The sequence below is a fragment of the Vicugna pacos genome, chromosome 10, assembly GCF_048564905.1.
Source record: "Vicugna pacos chromosome 10, VicPac4, whole genome shotgun sequence".
NCBI lineage: Eukaryota > Metazoa > Chordata > Mammalia > Artiodactyla > Camelidae > Vicugna > Vicugna pacos.
The window spans coordinates 30,879,521-30,901,140 of NC_132996.1; the positions used below are offsets into that span (position 1 = coordinate 30,879,521).

The 21,620-nt window shown below is 38.5% G+C and overlaps 1 protein-coding gene and 1 long non-coding RNA gene across 2 annotated transcripts; both read right to left on the reverse strand.

Moving 5' to 3' along the window:
• Positions 1-8,212: 8,212 nt before the first annotated feature.
• On the reverse strand, positions 8,213-15,822 carry LOC140698702 (uncharacterized). The gene is made up of 3 exons (XR_012076556.1): positions 15,742-15,822; positions 13,693-13,827; positions 8,213-8,554 (listed from the first exon to the last, which is right to left on the reverse strand). It is a non-coding gene; the product is annotated as an uncharacterized lncRNA (long non-coding RNA).
• Positions 12,530-13,474, reverse strand: LOC102539162 (olfactory receptor 6B9-like). The gene has a single exon (XM_031681019.2). The coding sequence runs from the start codon at positions 13,472-13,474 to the stop codon at positions 12,530-12,532; it is 945 nt and encodes a 314-aa protein (XP_031536879.2).
• Positions 15,823-21,620: the final 5,798 nt, after the last annotated feature.

A 21,620-nucleotide genomic window follows, 5' to 3' on the forward strand; every position in this document is an offset into this window, starting at 1 on the left:
GGTTAGGACATGAAAAGACAAAGGATTTAAGGATAGTAGCACCAAACTGAAGAGAGAAATTCACATTAGCAGCAAGGGATTAAACTTAATCCTAGTGCCATAATCTGGTCCCAGGATGCGATTTGGGAATCATGAGAGGCCGCAAGATCCTCTCCAGAAAATAGGGTATCAGAATAGGACCTGAAAACAAATCCACCCCCAATACAAAGCAGAGAATCTCAAAGCAAAATCATGAAGTCAGATTCAGGTTTCAGGCCTTTGGATCTGGGTCAGAAAGAGGTCTTCGGGAGTGCTAGATAGAAATCCTTTTCTTCTCAGCATATTCACAGATTTCAGGGGCAGCTGTTTGGTAGGAGACCATCGTGATTGGAAAAGTGCTGAGGATGGTCCAGGAAGCAGGGAAGTTCAAAATCTGGAGAAAATAAAATCAGAATATCAACTGGAAAAGACCCTCCTGACCAGAAGAATTGCTGACTCTGGTCTACTCCTCAGCTATGTTGTGTCTTCTGAAGACACTGGCAAAAGTGCTTAACAATTCAGTGCCTATTTTTAAGGCCATGGCGTAAAAAATTGAATGAAGGAATGTCTACCCTCTTCGAGTCATTATATACATTTTGATTTTTTAGATGGCTCCTAGGAACACTAATGATAATAGTTATATATAAAATATATACAAAATAGTTTTACTTATGCATATATAATATTATATACACACATACATTGCTGGAAGAAGTGTTAATTCTATCTACTCACTGACTGAAACTCCTCCTCATTATGGATAATTCTTGAGGACACGTTGCATTTAAGAAGCTGCGTTGGAAGTGAGAAGTCAGGAAATTCAACAACTCAGAAGGGTCCTGGGCTTCCCAGCGCACAGTATGTAATCGGAGGAGAGAACTGAAATTTACAAACACTTCCATCCTAAGTGGAGATAGAAGAAAGAGAAAAGTAGAAATAAAAGTTGGCTTGAGATTATAAATAAAATCATTCTAAAAAAAGAAACATTCTTTTCAAGGAGACCAAGCAAGACAAACTGGAAAGGGAAAGGCAGAATTCAGGGACCTGAAATGAAAGAAGAATAAGATGTGAAATTTCCTAGATGTTTAGTAATTATTTCTGATTTATATCTGTTCTGTGGCCTAAAAGCCCCAGATCTCCAATAAAGTAGTTGGTTATATGTGTTGGAAAAATTACCGCAGTGAAATGAACTCAAATGTGACATCTTTCTCTACTAAAAAGCATTATCCTTTAATTAATTTTTACAACTCTCTCAGGGAAGTCATTTTTGTCCAGGAGGTATGACACAGTATGGAAGCGCAGCCTAAATCTTACCAATTACATAACAAGATTGTGAAGGAATTTTTACATAGGAATGCACCCTCACTTGTGTCTGCTATTTTAGGAATCATAGAAAACAGAAGAGTAACATAACAAGAGACTCAGCATCGACAAAAGAAGCCCCAGCATTTGGAGTGTAAAGGATTAAGGAAACTGGAGACCAGTGTGACAAGTACTTGGAAGACCTGAAGTCTAGTCCATGATTTATCTCTTAATAACTTTATAATCTGGAGCAAACCTCAGTTTGCCTAAACTTTAATTCCTATTAGAGTGAAAAAAAAGAGTTGTAATACAAAAACATTGAACAAATTATGCATGCTGATAATTTAGAGAATCATTAGTGGTTAAGATAAAGATCTGATGCATATTCATTGGAGGCTTGGCCCCACCCTGAATTTTGAAAATATAAAGATGAAAAAGTCAGATTTCCCCATTCAAAGTCTTGAGGAGAAAAAACAAATAACAAGCTATTACAGTGTTTTCTCCTCAAGACTTTGATGCTCTTCACCCCACCCCTCATTGACCCTCATATGTATCTAAATCTGTATGAGCTCCCCCACTGTATAGTGACCTCTGATCCAGCCACTGACCTGGTATGGCTCACTCAGTCACTGTTTCCTAACTTTGAAGGTCTTTATTAGGAAAAGAGTGTTGGCTCAGTCAGGGGTGGGACTCACCTGCTGAATCAAAGGAATAGATTGATGTATATCACTTGGAAGATGCTACAGGTGGGAAATAGGTTTTCTCAAGAAGGAAGTGGAAGTTTGATGAGAACTGGGGGAATGGGACAAATAAGGGAAGGCAGTTTGTGCAGTTCAGGTGGAAGGTAGATGGAAAGGAAAGTCAAAAGTTCAAGTCTTGATAATTATATTGCATAAAGTAAGTCAGACAAAGAAAGACATCTTATATGATATCACTTATATGTGAAATCTAAAAAAGATGATACAAATTCTATTTACAAACAAAAAACAGATTCATGGACATAGAAAATAAACTATGATTACCAAAGGAGAAAGAGTGAGGAGGGATAAACTAGGGGCTGGGGATTAATGGACACACATTACTATACATATAAAATAAACAAGGACCTGCTGTATATAGGACAGGGAACTATATTTGATTTCTTGTAATAACACAATGGAAAAGAATCTGAAAAGCAAACATATATATGTATGTATATGTATAACTGAATCACTTTGCTGTACACCTGAAACTAACACTGCAAAATCAACTACACTTCAGGAAACTTTTTTTTTAAAGCTTTCATCACAAGAAAAAGAAAATAAAGGTTCAAGTCTCAGCAGAAATACAGCGAGCCCACACTGCAGGGGGCTAAGACCCATACAGACTCTGGCAAGGTCTGTTGTCCATTCAAGACAACATGTATAGATATTAAATAGTATTGCCCTCTCCAGACTGAGTAATCTTGCTAAAATATAAATATGAACACGTGACTTTCCAGTTCAAACCCTTCAGTGATTATACTGTACATCTGAACACCTTATGTTGCATAGCAGGTCCCTCATGATCTGACTCCCACATCCCTTGTATCGTAATCTTTCTTCCTCAGCTACTCAACTGAAGCTCAAGCCACACTGAGGAATTTAAAGTTGTTCGGTACAATATCCTTCTTCAAGACTATGCAGTTGCACATACTCTATCTTTTATCTGAAATTCTTTCTAACTCTTGCCACCTGGCAAATGCCTACTTAACCATCCCTAACCACCCTTTGCTATCACCATTTCCTTCCCATCACCCCAGCTATCTGGTTTTATAATATTTTAGACCTAAAAGCAAAATATCATGATAATATGTATTAGTTTGTTTACCTGTCACCACTACTAGATTTATGAGCTCCCTGAAAATACCAAATTTATCCTATTTTTAGCTTGTTTATCTTTTTATCTCTAATATTTAGCTCAGTTCTTGATGCATGGTTGGCACTCAGTAAGCAAATAATTTGTGATGTTTAATTGACCAGATGTCTCACCATAATGCATTCTGTTATTCCTCTTGAGGAACCTTAGTGAAGTAGGTCATCTTGGTTGAGTCTGGCTTGGAGATCTTGATTCCATTGTCCAGTAGTTCAACCCGTGGAGAGGTATTCATAGAATATGCCCTATGCCACCACTGTGAGTCTTTGCCTCTTCACTTTGGGGCTTGAAGATAGAAGACAGAAAGGAAAGAGGGTGGAAAAAGGAAAAAGAAGTAAAGGAGCGGCTCTGGAATAACCTGATCTAAATCCTTGAAAATTGCTTCTCTGAGAAACTTAAGAATTTGATGACTTTGTAATTCTCACCTGGAAAAGATTCTAGGGTCCAGATGGATTATACAGAAACTAAAAATTGTTCTTCTATATAATTCAAGGAAAAGGCAACATCACCTCAAATTCATATTTGTGGTACGACTTTTAAATCCCAAAATTAAAAGTTACTTCTGAGTCTGTTGGATGCCCTGTTGGACGATAAGAACCCAAGGTGGGAGAGATTTGTTTTCTGTTTTATAGATTTTTTTCTCTGTATATATTCAGTGTGTATCTCTTCCCACTCCTCTCTTCTTTCTCTTGTTCTATTTCTCTGCCACTGATCTTGGGCTGGCTTTGTATGTTGACTCCTCCCACAGACCTCACTCAGACAGAACTTAGAACTGTACAATTCCAGGATGCAATAAGCCCACTGCTCAGTAGAAACAACTGTCCTTTAAAAGACACATCCTTGGGGACCTGGTTCACAAACGCTGCAGGATTTTCAAAAGCAACAATGACAAAGAAGTTAGAGAAATTTCCCCTAGTGACCTCCAAGGGTCAAAAGAGAAGGTGTCAAATAATTATCAGTTGGAGAAACAGAGCAGCAACAGCTTTATGGCAAATCAACCTGCTGACTAATCCTAACTCTAGCCCTAACCCTTGATTTTCCTTCCACTCAGCTTGTCCAGGAAGTAATAATTACCCATGACCTATTACTTTAAGGCATTAATGTTATTTGGGAGGGTGTTGGTGAGAGGATCAAAATACACAAAAGAGGATTTAACAGTGTTAATAGTACATACTAAGCTCTAGGGAGAAGAACAACTTTCTCTCCATTTCTGCCACTCAAGAGACAAGTATTCGTAAACATCAAAGACAAACAATTGAACATGGGGCTAGGAAATCAAGCTGCAGTAGGTAAAGCAAATTTAGAAGTGGCCAGCTTTGATTCTTTTATCTTTTAAGGAAACGTCTGTTGCCTTGGCTCTTCCTTTTGGGTTGTTTTACATTGTTCTTCTCTTTCATATCTCATGTGAATAGTTATTGAGAATAACCTGAGGAAGAGGTATGGCAGGAGAAATATCCATTCTTAGAAATCCAAGAAGAAAATAAGCAAGGATCCAAAGCAAAGGAGGGCAGGAGACAAGGCCATGGGCACATGGAACAGGCAGCTGATGGCATCTCTGCTGTAAACCTCCTCTTTCCTCTAATTTCATCTTTCCCTGTCTCCAGTTACCATTAGAGTGATAAGATCTTGAGGGCGGTGAATAGATGGTGGGTCTAGGGGAAAGTACAAGGAGACTGCCCAGGCTTTTCAAAGTCTAGGAGTTAGGCCAGAGGAACAAGAAATGACCTTATGTCTCAGCTCTGGTCCAGGCCTGCTCACCAATTAGGAGACTGAGGACACAGATCTAATGTGTGACAGAATGAGTCTTTGCCTGCACCACCCCCTCTGTGTATATCTCACTTTTTAAAATTATTTTTGGGTGAGGTAATTAGTTTTATTTGTTTAGTTAGTTGTTATTTTTTTAATGGAGGTGCTGGGGATTGAACACTGGACCTCATACATGCTAAGCACACTCTACCACTCAGTTATACCCCGCCCCTACCATATCACTCTTTGAAAATGGTAAGTGTGGTAGCTGCAGATAAAGGTTATTGTCCAATATTTGGGGATATTCTTAGTTCCCTCTTAAATAATTATCTATCAGAGATAAGATTAACAAATGTAAGTATGCTGATCAGTAGAATTTTGGTGCCATCTTTACAGCATTCATTTGAACACATTTTTTTGCACTCAAATTCATGAGCAAGAACAAAAGTAAGTTTTTTATTTGTGAATTTATTTTTATAAATGCACATAGTGAGTTGTAAATAGCATGTCAATTTATTCATTCAGTTAATGCCTTTTAGTAAAAATAAAATTAGGTGAAATAATTATAAAATTCAACAGGAAAATATTTATTACTATATTTATATCATTCATATGATGTAGGGATTTAAAAAATACAAGATATTTTTACATGTATGCCCAAAAAGAACTCTGCTTCTCAATATTCAGAAGATTTACTGATTTGGTTAATTTGATTGTCAATAGCTGAAATATTGGAATTCTAGGATAATTCCAGATACTTTAGGGACTAATAAAACTATGCACTCAATCTCTCAAGCCAGAAACCTTTCAATGATTCTAAATGTAAATCCTTTATCCAGTCATCTGTTGATGGACATTTAGGCTGTCTCCATGTCTTGGCTATTGTAAATAGAGCTGCTATGAACATTGGGGTGCAGGTGTCTTTTTGAAGTAGGGTTCCTTCTGTATATATGCCCAGGAGCGTGATTCCTGGGTCATATGGTAAATCTATTTCTAGTCTTTTGAGGAATCTCCATACTGTTTTCCACAGTGGCTGTACCAAACTGCATTTGCACCAGCAGTGTAGGAGGGTTCCCTTTTCTCCACAGCCTCTCCAGCATTTTTCATTTGTGGATTTTTGAATGATGGCCATTCTGATTGGTGTGAGGTGATACCTCATCATGGTTTCGATTTGCATTTCTCTGATAATTAGTGATATTGAGCATTTTTTCATGTGCCTATTTATCATTTGTATTTCTTCCTTGGAGAATTGCTTGTTTAGGTCTTCTGCCCATTTTTGGATTGAGTTGTTTGTTTTTTTCTTATTAAGTTGTATGGGCTGCTTATATATTCTGGAGATCAAGCCTTTGTCAGTTTCATTTGCAAAAATTTTCTCCCATTCCGTAGATTGTCATTTTGTTTTACTTATGGTTTCCTTTGCTATGCAGAAGCTTGTAAGTGTAATTAGGCCCCATTTATTTATTCTTGCTTTTATTTCTATTGCCTGGGTAGACTGCCCTAGGAGAACATTTTTGAGATGTATGTCAGATGTTTTGCCTTTATTTTCTTCTAGGAGGTTTATTGTATCTTGTCTTATGTTTAAGTCTTTGATCCATTTTGAGTTTATTTTTGTGTATGGTGTAAGGGAGTGTTCTAGCTTCATTGCTTTACATGCTGCCGTCCAGTTTTCCCAACACCATTTGCTGAAGAGACTGTCTTTATTCCATTGTATATTCTTGCCTCCTTTGTCAAAGATTAGTTGACCAAAAGTTTGTGGGTTCATTTCTGGGCTCTCTATTCTGTTCCATTGGTCTATATGTCTGGATAAATAAGATGTGGTATATTTATATAAATGGAATACTATTCAGCCATAAAAATGACAACATAACGCCATTTGCAGCAACATGGGTATTCCTGGAGAATGTCATTCTAAGTGAAGTAAGCCAGAAAGATAAAGAAAAATACCATATGAGATCGCTCACATGTGGAATCTAAAAAAACCCAAAACAAAACATAAATACAAAACAGAAATAGACTCATAGACATAGAATACAAACTTGTGGTTGCCAAAGGGGAGGGGGGTGGGAAGGGATAGACTGGGATTTAAAAATGTAGAATAGATAAACAAGATTATACTGTACAGCACAGGGAAATATATACAAGATCTTATGGTAGCTCACAGAGAAAGAAATGTGACAATGAATATATATATATGTTCATGTACAACTGAAAAATTGTGCTCTACGCTGAAATTTGACACAACACTGTAAAATGATTATAACTCAATAAAAAATGTTATAAATCAATCAATCAATCCTTTAACTTAAAACACCCCTGTGAACCAAATGACTAAGGCTGTCCCTATATTTTAAAAATTCAAGGATTGCCATTGGTAGGGCTGTAGGGACTTCTGTGAATACTTAAGAGCAAGAACAACTCTTTGCAGAAAACTGAGACTAACATGAATAAGTCGTGTGCCTGCCATGTTCTAAAGACTTCACATATGTTATCTAATCTAACACTTCCAGCAGCTCTATAAAATGTATTATTATTCCCAGTTTCCAAATAAGGAAATCAAGTTTCTAAATAAATAAAAATTTTCTCAGGGTGATTGCATCGGTCAGCGTTGTGTTACAAATAATAGAAGTCACCTTAGCTAGTTTAAGCAGAAAGAGAGTTTGTAAAATCATTGTGAGGGCTGAGTTCAGGGGTTTGGGCTGAACCCCAGGAACAACTTTCAGCCTCCAGACCCCCTTGTCTCAACAACAATAGAGCAAGTGGCTGCTGTGGCTGCTGCTCCCTCTCCAGGGCTGATGCACCAGAATCTGCTGGTTCCAGGGCTTTAGCCGTAATCCACACCAGCTCAGTGGATATCCCGCAATCTGCCTCCCTCTGCATGTGATTTATGTGTGAATCAAAGTGTCATGTAAATGCAACATACAGGAGCCAACCTAAACATGAATGAAAGCCCAATAATTGTAGTTTTAAGCTTTCCAGCCTTAGCATGTTAGAAAACATTGAAATGGATATGAAGAACTAATGCATGACGTTTGCCTCAGTCTAAAAAAGAGTTGGAGGAGAACAGAATGTTTAAAACTTGGAACTATGCCAGAAAATTTGGACGGTATGGAAGTATGAGATACATTCAGGTAGGGATTTATTCCTTAAATTTTTATTGATCACTGAATACATAATCATTTTTAGTAATTGTGAGTCATAAAGAAACTTACAATCAAGTATGGGAAATAATATGTGTATTTGAATCATTGTCAGTATAAGACAAAGTCTAAAGAGTGTTATAACCAAGATAGCATCACCTTGAACAGAAGGTAAGCCGAGGTAGAGGTCATTTCTTCCCAACAGGTGTGGGGACAAATCAGCACAAGCTGGAAGTTGAAGAAAACAGAAGAAGTGTCATAGAAGACTTCAGACTCCGGTTGAGTTTTAAAGATATCATGAGCAGTCCTGTACTTTGTATTTTGTTGAATAATACAGCAGTATATGTCCAGCGCTGCACCAGGTGCCTTCACGTGTATTCATTTTCATTTAATCTTCATACCAACTTTTGACCCACATTTCACAAATGAGGAAACTGAATCTCAAAGAAATTGAAGTCCTGTAGAAAAGAAGTTATGATTACCAAACTAAGGGTGAGAAATGATAAATTAGGGGTTGGGGATTAATAGACACATGTTACTATATATAAAATAGATAAACAACAAGGAGCTACTGTATAGCACAGGGAACTATATTCAATTTCTTGCTGTATAATATAATGGAAAAGAATCTGAAATTAAAAAAAAATGTGTATGTCTATGTATAACTGAATCACTTTGCTCTATACCTTAAATTAACATTGTAAATCAACTGCACTTCAGTAAAAAAATTTTTTTTAAAAAGTGAACCACAGTTAACTTTTTTTAAATGGAAAAAAACTAAAAAAGAAACTGAAAAACAAAGCTAACAGTTGGTAATGCCAGAGTCTTGAGCTAAATATTTGCCTCACAAGACCATCTACTTTCCCAATATTTTGCTACTTTCCCAATATTTTGCCACTTACCCCATTGCCAGTGAGGCTGTTTTAAAAGCCTAGTTATGTTTTTTTATTAGAAGATAGTAAACCTGAGTGAGCAAAAGAGAAGCACCTGGGGAAATATATAAACTATATTGGGGTAGTTCTTCTATAGATCTTATAGTCTTATTTACTCCGATAAGAGAAGAAATGCAACCTAAAAGCAGAAAAGAGAAGTAGTTCTGGGCAGTAAACTAACTTAAACCTAGGGGGTGGGAAATAGACAGTAACCAGCACAGGTGCCTACAGTGTCAGGGACTGTGGCCAATAATGTAGATTCAAGAATGCATAAGGTTAGTTTTCTGCCCTAGAGAAACTCACAACCTACCGATATTCACAAACTTCCGTCAATTGTTCAGAATGAAAAGGTGCTACAATGAAGGCCGAGTATTGAAAGTCTATTCCCTTTGTTCCTGCCTCACTCATGACTGCCTGACTGCCGTTTACCTGGTAGAAATGCAACAAGCTGAAGTTCTAGTGAAGGAGCAGCAAACAAACTAACTCCCTGATGCTAAAACTGTTTGCTGATTTCTTTTGACTAAGAAATCCTGCAGTTTGGTTTCTCTCCCTTACTGCTTTTGTACTAAACAACTCCCAAACTTTTCCCTTACATTCCTTACGACAATAGCTTTAACCCAGGGGCTATGCTCCAGGAAGGAGGTAATGGGCTGATCATTTCCTCCCTGCACCAGGAAGATGATCGAGGTTAAGAGGAATGTAGCACCCTGTAAAGCGCCCTGATGCTTAAAACCTTTTCTGTTCCATCCAGTTTTTCTAATAAAACCTCAAGACCCCAACCCCAAGATGGACTCAGTCTCTAAGGAATTAGCCTGCGGTGATTCTCCTCTGCCTCGCAAAGCAGTACAGCTGTTCTCTTTGGATTCTCCCAAACTGCCTCCAAGTCTCAGTCCATCTTTGGGGCACAGAGGCTGGTTTTGCAGTGTTACGGAAATGACAGGCCAGCCAAGAAACAAGCACCACTCGGAGGGTTGGAGTACTCAGATTTATTACGCCAGCGGGCTCAGAGGGGCTTCTGCTCCAAAGCACTGAGCACCTCCAAGACATGCACATGAGGTTTTATAGGGTTAATTACAAGTATGGGGCTATTAGCCAATAAGGTTCAAACAACAAAAAGCAAGGAATCAGTACACTGGAGCTTATCAATTTGGAACAGATCACGTTATGACACTTGTTGAGCTTGGATTTACGAGTTAGCTTGTTAGCCCAGTAAACTGACACTAAACTTTAGATTTACAAGTTAGCCTAGCAGAACTTATATCAGTAAACCGACACTTATCACACTTAGATTTGTGACTTAGCTTGTTAGCCCAGCTGGGCTTTTCCTTCACAGCAGCAACAGTAGTACTTGCAGAAACTGAAACTGCCTCTGCAGAATTGATTACGCATCCACAAACCTATACAGTAAGAGGAAATTCACAGGCTGGTAAGATTTGGGTCGGTAAACATGATGCTACTTCCTCGCATGATCCCTTCTTCATTATGTCACTCTGTGTTAATGATCTTTCAGGTGTTTGAGTGTGCCGTTGTCTTTCTTCACACTTGGCCTTTTCCCAGTTTGCAACGCCTGATCATTAGTACTGTCCACCATTTTTCATCTGGCTGATTCCTTCAAGTGTTAGCCTACATGCTACTTCTGCTGGAGCATTTTCTCTGATCATCCTGGGTCTACCTATTATTTGCCTCCATAGAACCCTGCACTCACATCATCACACTTACTAACACTAAAGGTAATTGCACCTTCATCTTCTCTACTCATCTCTGAGATGTTTGAAGGAAGAATCTGTGTCTGTTTTTGCAGTTGTTGTTGACCATTTTGGGGGCTCAAGAAGTAGTGAATGAATGAATGAAGTTAAGAAAGTTTGGGATTTGCAGATATTAATTACTGTATATAAAACAGATAAACAAGTTCCTACTGTATAGCACAGGGAACTATGTTTGACACCTTGTAATAGCCTACAATGAAAAAGAATATAAAAAGGTATATATATATAATTGAATCAATATGCTGTACACCAGAAATTAACACAACATTGTAAATAAACTATACAACAATAAAAAAGATAAGAATTAATATATTATAATTATTGAGTCCACTGGGACTAATATCAAAATGGATGTTTCATATTGGAGATCAGTAAAAAAAATTAGGTTGAGTTGGTGTAGGTGGGGAAAAGATTAGGTATTATTGAGGCTCATTAATGCTAGAGTGATTCTAAAATAATAATAGAATGAGTAAGTCCTATTTAATTCAAATTGAGAATCTTAAGTAGCAGAGTAACAATATATGAGTAGCAATATACAAGAAAGATTAGTCCAGGAATGTTGAATAATATATCAAGGGGGGCTTATGTCAAAATTAGGAGACCAACTTTAGACTCCAACTTCAAATGGACAAGGTATAGCATCAAGGTAGCTCTTTCTGATTATTTCTTTCATATTTTAGTCTCAGTTTGCTCAATTTTGTAGATTCTCCTTGGTGTTCTATATTTTCCTACCTGGTCAGCAGAGTCCCCCTGTGGTATCTAATACTTGCGGTTGTCTTAGAAAATTTTTCATTTGTTTTTCACCTAACTTGTATGTAGGATGTATGCTATATACTGATGTTTTGAGGTTTTCAGCTCAGGCAAACACTGATGTAATGATATTCCATGACTTTGGTTTTACTAGTCATGGTATAGCATGAAAGTCCACAAGAATCTAAGAGCCCAAAAGAGAGTGTCTCAAGACACATATCAATTGCAAAATTTGCAGTAATATTGATTCTTTCATATCTCATGAAACCAATCCCACCCCTGTAATGAGGCTAAAATTGGGAGAGAACTGGGAAATGCCAACATTATTATGAATATCAGTAATAGTCCATCATCACCAACCCAGTGTAATCACAAATAGCACTGTCATCACCATCACTACCTCACCATTATCATTTATCATCACAGCTACACGTATCTTATGTACTGAACGGCTCATTCCTTCCAGACATCAATGCTTGTTGACAAAAGTATCCCTTAGAGCTGTTATCACAGACTCTTAGATACAGTCTGGTACAGTGGGTTATAAAGTTAGACTCTCTGGGTTCAAATAATAGCTTTTATATTTTAATACAGTGTGCAGTCTTGGATAACTGATTTAAATCTCTGTGTGTTTCAGTTTCCTGATCTTTAAAATCAAGTAACTAAACATAACTAATTCATACAGGTGTTATGAGAATAGTTTATTAGGTATAAAGGGCTAATAACACCATTTTACATATGTTAACATTTACTATTACTCTCTCAAAGAATTTATTAAATTGTATAGAGTGAACATTAAATGTATTTTGGATTAAAGTGATACAGAATGTGTACTCAATTTTTGTCTTTCAAAATGTGTTTCAATTTTTAATTTTTTTTTTGGTCTTTTTAAATGCTGTGATTGCTTTAAGACTCCAGATCTATTGCCCAAGCAAATATGCACAAGGATGATAAGTGCATATTTGCACTTGCTGGGCGGGACGGCTCAGCTGAGCAGAAGGCACTGGCCAACCCCCACAGTCTTTCTGATAGCACTCTTGACTTCCTGGTTCCTCAGACAGTAGATGAACGGATTTAGCATGGGTGTGAGGACTGCATACACGGCTGAGATGAGTTTGTTGGAGTTAAACGATGAGATAGCTCTGGGCCGAACATACATGAAAATCATGGCTGTGTAATAAATCACGACGACAGTGAGGTGGGATGCACAGGTGGAGAAGGCCTTCTTCCTTCCCTGGGTGGAGGGTATGCGCAGGATGGTGGAGACAATGTAGACATAGGAGAGGATGGTGGTGGTGAGAGGGAAGATAAGAATGACAATAGCCAAGGCAAAGTCCACCAGCTCAGCCGTGGACATGTCTTTGCAGGCCAGCTTGAGGATTGGTGAGATGTCACAGAAAAAGTGGTTCATGACATTGGAGCCACAAAAGGCAACGTGTGAAATGAAATAGACCTTGATCACAGAGACCATGAAACCACTCACATAGGAGAAAGCCACCAGCTGCACACAGTAAGCTGTGGTCATGATGACCGGGTATTGGAGAGGGTGGCAGATGGCCACATAGCGGTCATAGGCCATGGCTGCCAGGAGCACACACTCCGTGCACGCGAGCGAGATAAAGAAGTAGAGCTGGGTCATGCACCCTGTGAAGGAGATGCGCCGTCTCTGCAGGAGGAAGCCGTCCAGCATCTTGGGGACTGTGACGGAGACATACCAGACCTCCAGGAAGGACAAGCTACTCAGGAAATAGTACATGGGCTTATGGAGGGAGCCAGTGGCCCAGACAGTGAGCATGATGACAAGATTCTCTAGGACCACCAGCAGGTAGACCACAAGGAAGAGGAAGAAGAGCAGGACCTGCAGCCAGGGGGCGGTGGGGAAGCCCACCAGGATGAACTCACTGAGCACAGTGATGTTTCTCCCCAGCATGACTGAGGGCGCTGGGAGGTATTGAAGTCTTCTACGACGACGTCACAAATAGTGAAGATGACTATGGCATTGGATAGGAGACCAAAATAAGGTTGTAAATCAGTCTTTCCTGGGAATCTTTAAATGTGAGGAACACATTTTGATCAAAAATTTTTCCTGTGTTTTTTATGAAAGTCTCCCAGAATCTAAGTGCACGCCCATCCCTACCTCTCACTCACCTGATGGAATATTTGGATGTCACTCTCCATGTCATTCTTAGCTCCTTTGTCCATGAATGTGGACCGATAATATCTCCTTTGTTGGTTTCAGATCTGTTTAATTAGGGACTCACAGCACAAAGATATTTTTCCTTCCTGTAAAGAAATGTGGAAGATGACATCATGTCAGTAAAAGTTCCAAAGTTTAATCTAGGGGTGGTCTATTGGCTGTAGTCCTTTGCTCCACTAGTTTCCTCAAAGTAGAGTCTATGGTTATTTAAAAAATGGTAATACTCTTGGACAATTCCTTAATGACTCTCCAGTTATTTTAGATGAAGTTTTCATATTTGGATCCCTACCCATTTCTCCTGCCTCATCTCTTGTGACCCTCTAAATGATTTCCATGCTTGAGATGTACTCAAATAGTTTTGCTCCCCAACCACCCTATAATTATTCTTACAGTTTTCATATGCTCTTTCCTCTCATGGCCATTCCCCAATCTTTATCTACTGATTCAAGATTCAAGATTATGTTTAGGAGATATCTCACCAAATCTGGGTCAAATACTTCAACAGCAGTATTTCCTGGTGCACAGCCCCCTCATGCATTGAGATCTCTCTCCTGTACAATGCATCTTTCAAAACTCAGGGAGATGTTGGTCAAAGGGCATAATATTCCAGTTATAAGGTGTATAAGTTCTGGGGATCTAAGGTACAGTCTGGTGACTATAGGTATTAGCATTGAATTATATACTTGAAAGTTGCTAAGAGAGTAGATCTTACTTATTTTAAGTTTTTACCAAAATTATTATTATTTTTTAATGGAGGTACTGGGGATTGAACCTAGGACCTCCTACATGCTTTACCACTGAGTTATACCCTCCCCACTTAAGAGAGTAGATCTTAAATGTTTTCATCACACACACAAAGAAATCAAAATTATGTGACGTGATAGAGGTGGTAACTAACCTTACTGTGTAATTATTTCACAATATATATGTGTCTTAAATCATCATACTATACACGTTAATCTTACACGATGTTATGTGTTGATTGTATCTCAATAAACCTCGTCCTTCATGACTGTCAATCCAATGCCTAGGATAGTGTCTGACAAACACATGAATATTAAATGAATATGGATTCACAAGTGAATCGATGTGTCTCTTAGAGTTTGAGGATCCATAGGAAATAGTCCAGGGGCAGAGGATTGTGATTCCAGGATCTTTGCTGGCAGGAAGCACCCATCAGGCTACATCTTTGGACACACTCTCAATTTGCACCCCCAGGGCACTTTCATGACAAGCATGTCCACCAGGTCGGAGAGCACTGGATATGATCCTTGGCTCTGATCACCTGGTAGGTCAGGGTCTCTATCAGCCTTTGCTGCAGACTCTGCCTAGAAGGGTAAGGAAAAGGGAGGCAGGAGCATACATGGACACAGCACAAAGATAGGCTGCTCTTACAAGGCAGAGGGAAGAATTCTTTGTGAGCCTGTCCAATTATTTTAATCTGTGGTTAAGGAAAGAGGTTACCACAGTGTCATCTCTTAAAAAAATGTAAATCACTGTGTATCTCCACTAAATTCCACACTCATCCATAAAGACTGAGTTGATATCCTGTTTTCAGAATATCATTGTTCACTCTTTCAGCCAAGCAATTTGTCCACTGTACTGTTCACTTAACACACAGAGGGTGGGAGATGAATCAAGGGTCATCCTGAAATCCCACTGGTCTAGACATCTTCTGGCCATGGCTCAAGACAAGGGACAGAGGAATGAAGGGCCAAGATGCATATTATTGGCTCCACTAACTGCTTTCCATAGCAGCATGCATCAGCAGAGCTCTGCCCTGCTTGCTGGGTGGAAAGAGATCCTGTCTCACCCCTGGGATCCCAACTGACATCTTTCACCCCCCGATAGAGTTCATTAGTAAGCAGTTCCCGACCTTTTCAAGCAAAACTGGTTCTGGTGGCAGAAAGCAGAGAGTTTTCCCACTTTCTTGTCCCAGTAGGAAGAATGGAGAGACTTCCCTTCAGAGCCATCAGCCACACAATTTCCCACACACTCACCTTTGCATGCTAGTTATGAGCACTAACTTTAGAGTCAGCATGGGGCTGCTAGCTGTCATCCAGGAGAACATGTAACAGTTCAGTACCTGCTAGTGTAAAACAGTATAATGTTAAAAATGCCTAATTTATTGGTTTCTTGTGAGAATAAATGTGATAATGTATGGAAAGCACATGGCATGGGAATTGGTCCATGGTTATTCTGTATATAAGTGCTATTTATTATTATATCATTATCATATTGTGTCACACTGGCTCACCCATGCTATTCACATGCATTCGTCTCAACATGTAGCCATTTTCATTCTCACTTTCTCACCCATTTTTATTTTTTTGTTATATTCTGGGGAAAGAGGTAAGGGATGTATCCTGGGGAACAGGATTTATTGTCTTTGAAAAGCTTTGAGTTACAGCTCACTTTCTTATCTACTCTCTCTAACGTTGTGCTTTCATACATCCAAGTTCACCCTGATATTTTATATTCTCCTCCACTTTTTTTTTCTTTTGCCACAGATATACCTCCGAGCAGGCTATATTTTGTATTATGGAGAGATGCAGAAGTCCCTCTTACCATTTCCCTTGTTTTCAGAATTCACAGTACTGAGCTCCAAGATCTCTGTGGGATCCAAGGAAAGAAATCCTTTCAGTAAACTGTAGAACCTTTTTTCAGTTTTGTGTGCTTGTTCTCAAGAGAAAACTCAGACACCAATAGACTTCTTCTGGAGCAGGAAACATATCTTCTATGCCCTGGTCCAACATCCAAAAGATCTCACAGCTGCCCAGATTTCCCCAGCCATGGGGAAAGATGTACTGAATCTTCATTTCCCCGTTTATTCCCCACAAGTACCCTTTCTCCCATTTGACAACAGTGCCTGCAGCCATTTCCCCAAGCCTATCCTTATCCTCCCCAGAGCTTTCTTTAGGGACCAACAGATCTCTCCTGGTACCTTCAGCCACTTACCGGGGTCCACTTGCCCTTTATCCAAGAGTGGAATATTCTACAGGCTAATCATGGGGAGGCAGGCTGGTTGGCGTATTTTTGTGCTTCCTGGAGATCCATGTCTGGTCTCTGCTCAGACTGCATGGCAGCTATTATAGCAGCAAGACTGGAGCCGGAGCAGAATATATTTCACACTCACCCTACCCTCTTCCCGGGAGGCTCACTTACACTCAGTCTCTCCTCGAGCTCGGGAAACTGTGTGTGTTGCCAAGACTTTGTCCAGGGGACCTGAACAGGGAAGCTGAGTCTCCATCCACCTATTAATTCCTCTTCATACCTGGACCATCTTTATTTATACCTGTAGGTTGGCATAAAGGGTGTGGCCCCTTTACTAGATGCAAGGTAATGCAGCCCCAAATTACTCAAAAACCAGGATAAGACACTTAAATTGGTTAATAAGATAACTAATACTTTCATTTGTTCATTTGTTACAAAAAAAAATCACATCCTGCTTTTACTGAGCTCTTTTTATGTGCGAGACACTATGCTATACATTCTTTGAAGTAAAACTATGTAGGTCATGGTTTCTGCCCTTCAGAAACTTCTAGAATTCTAAGTAAAATCCGAAGTACACACTATAATGAGCATAGCATGTGACCTGCGCCAGAAGAGAGATACAAACAAAGTGCTCTAGGAACCCCGATGAGAGAGAAATGCTTTCTAATGTAGGATCCTGGGAAAAGTTTCCTCAAAAGGTGTCATTCTGGAGTCATGACAGGAAGATAGTGTAGAAATAGTGTGATGGGAAATAATTTTGGTCCACAGTCAGAGGATCTGGTTCTTAATCTGGTTCTACACCTAGATTAAGACCTTAAGACACTCTTTTAAAGACACTTGACTTCATAAAATTGTCTTTATTCCTCAGTTTATTATTCCATAAAACAGGGTAATAGCAATTCCCTTTTCCACATCACATCATTAATGTTAGTTTCAAAAGTAATATGAAAGCAGTTCTAAAGCTGCTCAGTAATTAGTACACAAATGTAAAATCCTACCTGTGTTGGAATATGAACCACAGACATCATGTGATCGGAAGAAACGGCGTGAGAGGGCTTTCCGTGCAGAGACTGGCACAAGAGAATGCAGCATGGTGACAGCAGAAGGTGAGACGGGACCTCTGAGGTATGACAACCGCTGTGACCTGGGTCCACTGTCTTGGACTTCAGGAAGCACTCAGTCATTTGACGAGCATTTGTGAAGTGTGTACCGTGTGCCAAGAACAGTGTGAAATGATAGTCCCTTCTGTGGGTCAAGTTGTCCACAAGAGAGTCCACAGACTCTCTGGTCTTAGCTGTGCCTCAGTAACCACAAAATTGAGAATCAAGTGCTTGAAGTTTTGTAAGAATAAAGGCCCAGGAGATACACTTGGGTCTCTGTGAGTAACGAAAGGTGGAGGAAGGGTGTGAAAAAAATGAGAAGTTCTAGAGATCTTAGATCTTAGAGAAAGTCCTAAAGATCATAAAGGAAAACTTCAGGCCGTATCATCTATTGTAACCTGTTATTTAAAGAAATAAGTAAGATGTGATTTGTTCTAAATAGTGATTTGTTCTAAATAGGATGTAAAACTTTTTCCAAATTACTCTTCTTCAGTCCTGCCTGCTAAGAATGCAAATGTAACTGTGATATAACCACCCTTCCTAGGTACCTTGGCAGGTGTGTGTGTGATCTCAGAATGCACAAGTGACATAGATGTGATGTGACAACTGGAGTGGTAGAGTCATTTATATTGTTTACACTTCTCTGACCAGACCTTAAGGGAAGATCAGTTTTTTAAAAAAATCAAGTACAATAGTGTCTTTCTTTCTCCAAATACATGTCAAAAGAAGAAGAGTGTTCGTAACTGAGCTTTGTTTTTGCTCAGTAATAAAGTCAAACAAGACTCTTGTTTCCAAGTGACCCACTGAGCCATGTACGCATTTCTGTTTATTTCAAATAAAATATGCTTGCATTATTTATCATTTATTCTATCCATCCATATCATGCTTCTTTCTGGATTAGGTAGTCCAGTAAAAAAACATACCTGTTCTTTAAAAAAAGAATAAAGTAGCTGGAATTTGATGGAGAAGGATGGACTTAGCCCTTCCCATGCTACTCATCCATGTTCTTTGTCTGAAGGCATATGGTGAGCTGGCACTATTCTGGAAAGCCTGGACCGCTGGTCTGCATGAAATGAGACTATGGATCATGAAAATCAGGAAATGACTCTAAGAGAAAATGAAAACACTTGTGCTATAAACCCTCTCTCTTCTCTGCAATTCATGCAGCTGTCCACTCAGGCTTGCCTGCCCCAAACGGTGCCATCTGAAAGGGCTGGTATCATTGGTCAGGGTTGCTAAATATATAAAGCAATAACAATGTGTGAATTATACTTTATTTTAACTCTTCCTTATCAGTCGGCTAAATTAAAACAGCATCAATGCCTGAATTCCACGAGGATTAAAAATACAGAAGATTTTGGAAAAGTCAATCTGAAGTCACTGAAATGAATTGAATTCTATTATTTAGTATAAAAAGAATGGCAATATCATTCTTTATAAAATAAACTTTTTATTTTGGAATAACATGGCATTTATGGAAAAGTTTTAACAAGAGAGTTCTCATATTCTCTTCCCCAGTTTGTTTCTCCTAATATTACTGTTGTAGTAGCGTTTTAATTTGTTTGTAATGGCACCTTACGTTACTGTGTACACTTTCACAACTAAGAAAGCAAAACTGGTCCGTAATTGTTACCTAAACTCAAGGTTTTATTCAGATCTTACCAGGTTTTCCATATCCTTTTTATGTCCCAGGGTCCAATCTAAGATACCACATTCCATTTAGGTATCTTGTTTCTTAGTCCCCTGGATCTGACAATTTCTTAGTCTTTACTTGTATTTTACAATTGTAAAAATTGTTTGTTTTTTTAATGAGGCAGGATGGGGTTTTCAATACTACAGAAGAATATTATTTTGTTTTAAATGCTCTTTTCCAGAATGGTTTTTGGATATTTTCTGAGTCTGTTCAGTATAAAATGTTAGGAAATAGGAAAAGATACTGGATTATTAAGTTCAAGTCAAAAAAAAGTTAATCACAATCTAAAATTCATCTGCACGAGGTTGTAGTGGGCAAAAAAATATAATAAAAACCAAAAGGGAAATTAAGATCATATTGTAAAGAAACTTGAAGGGCAGACTAAGAAACTCGGAGTTTATTCAAAGGTAGTGGGAATCCGTAGATATTTTTGAGCACAGAAGCTGTCCACGTTGGTCTTCACTTGCTCTGAGGACGTTAGTTGCCTCTGGCTACTGGGTATCTCTCGTATCTGAAAGACACCACCTGGATCTAGTACTCCTATTTCCTGTAGTGATGGAGACTGGTGACCTCCCCCAGACACTACCCTGGCAAAAGGGAATGACAAAATGGTTGCATTACCTATGCAATATTTTGAAAGATTGGCAGACCATAAGGATGATTTGAAACAAACCAGTCAAATGTAATAAAGATAGCATAAAGTCCTCTCTCTAAGTTTATGGAAAAATTAAATACTTCAATGGAGGATGATGAATACTTAATCTGATCATTACTTTAAAAAATCTTAGGGTTTGTAATTTCAAACTCAGTATAAGCCATGAGGATCACGTGACCATGAAAATGCCATCCACGTGTCAGTCCCACCAGAGTTCACACTGACTCAAACATATTCTGATTTTTGTTGTTGAAAGACAAATATGTGCAGGATACCATACTAAACACTTTTCCAGTACCTGAAGTATTTGGTTTCAAATTTTGAAGTCAGAATTAGAGGTGTTTTTCAAACCCTCCCAAAATAATGCATCTTACTGTAAAAAGCTTGCAAAACAAAGGAAAGCACAATGAAGGAAATCGACACCATGTTTTCACTTCCCGCTAACTGGAGGTAATCGATAAGGAGGTTCATAAAATAGTTACAATAGTGATGCCCAGAGGAGGACACACCCATCCCAGTCCAATACCCCATTTCAGACACTTACTCTATGGGGACAGTTGGGGGATAGATTTCTGATGAACTCTGAAATGTATAAATTATAGTACCAAAATACTTATAAGCTTATGTAATTCTCTTGGCACAGATAGATAAGAATGTTACAGTAGAATTTTTAATAAGTAGGGACGACCTAATAATGCCCAATATCCATGCTAGTAGCCTTTCATATACTTTTTCTTTATATTGAAGTTATAGTTGATTTACAGTATTATGTTAGTTTCTGGTGTACAGCATAGTGATTCAGTATTTTTATAGACTTTATAGCCTTTCGTGCACGTCATTAAGCTGCAGACAACTAAGGAAAGACAGGCTGCAACAGCGGAAAGCTGCCACATCTGCATGTAGCCTGTTCTGGTCTTGGGTGATTATAAGGAGCTAAATTCCCATAAATCATACTGCCCTCTAACCATCTCTTTGTCCAGATGAAAAAAGTTGTGTACTTAATTGGCTAAGAAATGTTTATTTAAATAAATATGCTGGTAACAATACCTTTGCCACAGAATGCAGTTTATAATAGCAAGGAGTTCAATGCATAATTAGTGCTCTAATATTTTAGTCAAATTCCTTCTAGTCTTATTTAAACAAATAAACAGATAAATAAGACATACTTTTAATACTATTACATAACTTAATCTTTTCATTTATTATATCAGGATATTTTTTCTCTAATTAACTCTATTTAGATCATGTTATTTAAATGTCTCCATTGTATTCCATTTAATGTATAGGCTATAAGTTATTTAACTGTGGAAGTGTATCATATTTCCATGTTTTTGTTATTACAAATAAGAATGTGTGGCAACACAAATATTTCTGCATCAGGATGTTTTCAGTATTTTCAGCATTTGTGATATACATTGCCAAATTTCCTTCCAAAAA